Genomic DNA, 6,000 nt, shown 5'->3' on the forward strand with positions numbered 1-6,000 from the left:
TACTGCAGTAAAGCTTATCACAATGCCATTCCTATACGTATGTTCTCATAGCAGGAGGATAGTGGGTCAGTTGTGCTCCATTTACTCTAGAGCCCAGGTAGAAGGAGATGCAACTCTTAATCCTTCAAGTCTTAGAATTTTTGGATTCTATTTCTTTATACCCCTGCTTGCTTTGGTAAATCCTTTTTTTGAATTTGTCTTTAAAATTTTTAAAGATTAAATAAAATAGTAAATACAGCTGATAATCAACATTCTATCTTAAAATCTCTTTGTACAAAGCTCAAATTAGTTAAAAATATTTTCTCCCAGTTTATTTTACCAATTTTTTTGTTACTTGGATCACCAGTTTTACTGCCTGTTGAAACAGTTTTCTCACTGCCTGGCCTGGAAGCCAATGTCATATGTTTTAAGCTTTCTATAGCAGCATCTCAGCATCTTCTGTCATAGCCATTGCTGCAGTAACAAACAACCCTGCTGTCTCGGTGGCTAACGATATCAAACACTTATTTGCTACTTACATTTCATGAGTGTTTCAGGTTGTCTGCTACACTGTTGGACTTGGCTTCATTCAGTTCAACAGATACTCTCATTCTAGACGCCAGGTTGAAGGAATGAAAACTCTCTGGGATATGCTATTCACATATTAGAAGGCTTGAGCAACAGGGCAGAGCCATACCATGCAAACTTATTTAATATGCTCACATTTCATTGGTTAAAGCGAGTCAGTCAATGAAGCCAACGGATAGGGAAGGTTTACTTCACCCATAGGGAAATCTGTCATAGGAGGGGAGCAAACAAATAAAAGTGTGTAACCTATTCAATGTGCCTCACCCAGCATGTGACATAGTTGAGAATTTGATCTAAAATAACATTTTCTCTTTGTTTATATTGAACCATGTAGGTTCAGGTATAAATGAAGATTCCAAGGACATAACTGCCTACCATACAGTATTTCTTACAGCCATATTAGGAGGAACAATAGTCATTGTCATTGGATTTTTTGCTGTACTACTTTGTTATTGCAGGTAAGAAAATATTAATGGCTATAAACAGAAATTATCAAGGTATGGGTATCATTTCAGTGTATTCTGTACATTGAGAAGTTTATTTGTAGAAATAAATTTAATTTTACAATATATCTTTATTTTTAATCTGCATATCTCACAATAGCATTGCACATATATGATGTGTAGATTGTGGAGTGATTTTTAAAAAATGAACCATTTGTGTCATAACTTTTAAATATTTTTTGCCTTTTCTTCTACTCTAGGGATAAGTGTGGTACTCCACAGAAAAGAGAAAGAAATATCACTAAACTTGAGGTCCTCAAGAGAGACCAGACAACTTCAACAACACACATAAATCATATCAGTACAGTTAAAGTTGCATTAAAAGCTGAGGACAAGTCACAGTTATTCAATGCCAAAAACTCCTCATATAGTCCTCAGAAAAAGGAACCATCAAAGGCAGAAACAGAAGAAAGAGTTTCCATGGTAAAAACTCGGGACGATTTTAAAATCTACAATGAAGATGTTGCATTTCTATCAGTCAATCAAAATAATTACTCAAGAAACCCAACACAGTCTTTGGAGCCCAGTGTAGGGTCCAAACAACCTAAACATATTAACAACAATCTATCTTCATCTCTAGGTGATGCTCAAGATGAAAAGAGGTATCTCACAGGTAATGAGGAGGCGTATGGGCGTTCCCATATTCCTGAACAGCTTATGCATATTTACAGCCAGCCCATTGCCATTCTTCAAACATCTGACCTTTTCTCCACACCGGAACAGCTACATACTGCTAAGTCAGCTACTTTGCCAAGAAAGGGACAGTTAGTCTATGGCCAACTGATGGAACCAGTAAATCGAGAGAACTTTACGCAGACCTTGCCCAAAATGCCAATTCATTCTCATGCACAGCCCCCAGATGCCAGGGAAGAGGATATCATACTTGAAGGTCAACAGAGCTTGCCATCCCAAGCTTCAGATTGGAGCCGATATTCAAGCAGTTTACTGGAATCCGTCTCTGTTCCTGGAACACTAAATGAGGCTGTTGTAATGACTCCATTTTCATCAGAACTTCAAGGAATTTCAGAACAGACCCTCCTGGAGCTGTCCAAAGGAAAGCCCTCCCCGCATCCCAGAGCCTGGTTTGTGTCTCTTGATGGAAAGCCAGTTGCGCAAGTGAGGCACTCCTTTATAGACCTGAAAAAGGGCAAGAGAACCCAGAGCAATGACACCAGTCTGGACTCTGGGGTGGACTTGAATGAGCTTCACTCAAGTAGAAAGCTCGAGAGGGAGAAAACATTCATCAAAAGCATGCATCAGCCCAAGATCCTTTACTTAGAAGATTTAGACCTAAGCAGCAGTGAGAGTGGAACCACCGTCTGTTCCCCTGAGGACCCAACTTTAAGGCACATCCTAGATGGAGGGAGTGGAGTGATTATGGAGCACCCTGGGGAAGAGTCCCTAGGAAGGAAAAGCACTGTTGAAGATTTTGAAGCTAATACATCCCCCACTAAAAGAAGGGGCAGACCACCACTAGCCAAAAGAGATAGCAAGACTAACATCTGGAAGAAGCGAGAGGAACGCCCACTGATTCCCATAAATTAACTCCAACAGGGATTGTGTGTCTGCTGTCTCGTGCCGTTTATTCTTGCTTCTTGTTGTAAATTGCAGTATGAACTTAAGAAGTTGAGACTGAGCAATCTCATGGTTCTTGGACATGTCTCAAGCAGAGTAAATGGTAATTCAGTAATCAGAGAGAAAGATACCAAGGAATGCTTTTTCTGGCCTATTCATTTATTTTTGGGTAATGAATTACAGTATCCAAGTTTTCAAAATGTAAAATAGCATCAAGATGTTAGTTTTCTGAAAATGTTGCTCGGCCAGCCAGTTTGGCCTTGACTCTCTTAAGAATAAACAGTGAAATATATACTCCTCAAGTTGCCTCCAAAAATGTTGCCTCTGCCATGGTGACTACCCCATGGAACATTTAGAAACAAAACTGACTTCAGGCATCATATTCTTTTAAATGTTACTATTACGTCCTCTTCTGCCTATACTTAAAAATAACTTGATAAATGACTTGGACTGATGTTACTCTGGAGTTATCTCAAAGAAAATGTTGTTTGGTCTTTAAACAGCATGTGTATTGTATCATCCCAAACGTAAATCCTACGTTTATATAATATGAGCAAGAAGCTACTTGGTCATTAGAGAGGGAGACACCAGCTCTTTGGTTGTTTTTGGATATAACTTCACAAAATAAGTAAGGTGTTAATTTGTAATTTAGAAATTTGGCAATTAATGTTCTAATGCTGAGTTTTTATTTAAAAATTAATTATTTTTTCTTCCCCTCAACAATGAAGCAAGCTTAGCTGTCAAGGAAAACTTTTTACAAATCTGAAAAAATAATCTATGACTTTGATTTAAGGCTCACTGATACTTTTAGGCTAAATTGGTTTTAATATATTTCTTCTATTCTAAAAACCTGAACTCAGTCACTTAAAGGCTATGAAATTTTAAAAAATGATGTGAAAGTTTCTTTTGAACACTAAAATAAAATATGTGGAGATAAAAATAAACATTGATTTATTTTTCTTAAATGTTGATGAGAAGAAAAAGAAATGCCATTTTTTCTGAGGCTCAAAAATACCTTCAGTATAGTAGTTGTATATCCAGATATTGATTTGCTTAAAAAATGTTTAAGAAAAACAGTTTCAATTTCAGGGGGAAAGTAAAAGCTTTTCCCTAAGTTACTTATAGCCTTTGCAACTTCTTTTTTCAGTTTTGTAAGTAATATATCTATATTCTTTTCATCATAGCAAGCATTCAATGTGAACAACTTTTTAATTAACTCAATTACCATTCATACATCCTAAAAATAAAAAGCTCATTATTCATTAAAATCAACTGATCCCATTTTTCTTAAAATTTCCCTGAAGGCAAATGTCTGAAGCACCTTTCCCTTGTGGGGGTAAAAATCCTAAATTGCTTTGTTTTTCATTCCCTGCTATTCAACATGGGAGCAACATAGAGACCGTCAACAAGTTCAGTGAACCAAAATAGCCACATTTGCTTCAGTAAAATTATAGCTAGATGTGCAATTTTTTCCTGCAACTTCTGCAACATCTAACCTGTCAAATAACCTTCCTACCATTCTGTGTTAACCCAAAGAACATAAAGACCTTAGGTAAATATTTGCTATATATTACTCCAATCCATAGAAGAAATAAATGTTTTGGGTAATACATAGGCTTCCTTTTCTTTTCTTTTTTTTTTAAGTGATAAGGCTTATAACAATTAGAGAAGGCTTCTTACTGGTCTTACACAGAAAGATACATCAAAAGCAGCACAAATGAAAATGATTTGGAAAAGGTTAAAGTTAGTGCTCTGCTGAAGTGCCTTTGATATAGACTTGCATTATTAGAAGGATATAACATCTTTTTTAAGTGTGCATTTTCTTTCAGTTACCCAAATTAAACAGATGTGCAGTTTTATTAAAAATATAGACCTAGTGTTTCATGTTGGAACAATAAATTTTGCATGTGAGTAGTATTTCTTGTTTTTTGAATACAGTATATATTGATGATAAATTATGTTGGAATGAAGTCAGAAACTATATAGCAAAACTTTATATTTTAAGTGTTTATTTTTCCCACCTTTAAATAAAAATGTTTCATCTCAGCTTGGTAATGAAATACACATATTGGTGTAAGGGTATACCATTCAGGTATGCCACTTATTTTATTCATTTTTGTGTAAGGGAAATGAGATGATGTATCCCAAGGGCTTTTCTAGAACTACTTGTTTGGTTTCAGAATAAAACCTTATTATTTTTACACTGCACATGCTGTTCGCAATTGGTAATTATAGGCAATTTATCTTTTCTAATGATCAAAAGCGTGTGACTTCTCATTTGTGAGTAGTTCACAAATTTCCTGTTAAAAAGCTGAAGCCATCTACCTTTTCTTAACCCAAGTGATAATAAACAATATTCACAACTTTCTTAAATTTTTAAATTGAAAACTAAGGTTTTTTCAAATATAAACCTAGATGATTTTGGTCACAAATTGTTAACATTTGTCGATCCATTGTATATACTTTGGATATATATTAAAGGCAAAACTATCTCTCGACTAACTGACGGATTCATTTACTAAAGCACAGCTCTATGTATTTTTGAATACATATGATCTTGAGACTTTGTAAATCAATTTTTATGACTTTATGCAGTTGTATAGGGATTATGCCCTTTTATAATACATAGTATACCACAAAGATCACAAATGTTGAGGAATGAAAGCACTTCTTTGCTTTGGCAATCATTTTCAGGCCACTATGTGTTTGAATCCTCTGGTATTGATATGTATTATAGGGTTTTAGAGATCTGTGGGTCAAATGATGTCCCTCAAAACTTCCCAGAAAGGTGAAGCTCAAAGTCACACATTCATTTATAAGGCGCATGAGTTTCTCATTTTCCCATGTACCAGCATTGTAAAGGAATTCAGCTGTATTAATTTCTATTTCAGATCTAGAATTGACATTTTGCCTTCTTATTTCCAGGTGTTTCTATTTTTTGTATTCTTTCAGAGAAATCTCATATTTCGGTGTATTTATTGCTGTTACTACTATATTTACTGCTGAAAATTGTAACAACCTGAAGATTTGTAAAATGTTAAACATAGTTCATTAAAAATAATAAAATAAATCTAAAATGTGCTTGATGCATTGTTTAATTTTTGGTAAACTAGAAAACATTCCTCCCTACATTGCCATTTAACCTAATAAATATTCAATTATTACTTATTACATCTCCTACAGTAAAATAACCCCTTTTGTTTATATAATGAACTTGATATTTCTTTATACTTCATGTCTCCAAAGTTCCCATTTTTACTGTTAGAGCTGAGTGTAGACAAATTGTTTTCCATCCACTGGGGAGACTTAAGACAATCTGATCGAATCTAAAATAAATTACAAATCCCAAAACACC

The 6,000-nt window shown here is 34.9% G+C and overlaps 1 protein-coding gene across 1 annotated transcript in view; it reads left to right on the plus strand.

Annotated features, from left to right (window-relative positions):
* FAM171B (family with sequence similarity 171, member B) overlaps positions 1–5,725 on the plus strand; it is a 73,676-nt gene extending 67,951 nt beyond the window's left edge. The window contains exons 8-9 of the mRNA XM_012000084.1: positions 902–1,025; positions 1,271–5,725. Coding sequence (XP_011855474.1) covers positions 902–1,025; positions 1,271–2,615 — 1,469 coding nt within the window. The 3' untranslated portion in view covers positions 2,616–5,725. The remainder of the gene's footprint in view (positions 1–901; positions 1,026–1,270) is intronic.
* Positions 5,726–6,000: the final 275 nt, after the last annotated feature.

The sequence above is a fragment of the Mandrillus leucophaeus genome, unplaced genomic scaffold, assembly GCF_000951045.1.
Source record: "Mandrillus leucophaeus isolate KB7577 unplaced genomic scaffold, Mleu.le_1.0 Scaffold615, whole genome shotgun sequence".
NCBI lineage: Eukaryota > Metazoa > Chordata > Mammalia > Primates > Cercopithecidae > Mandrillus > Mandrillus leucophaeus.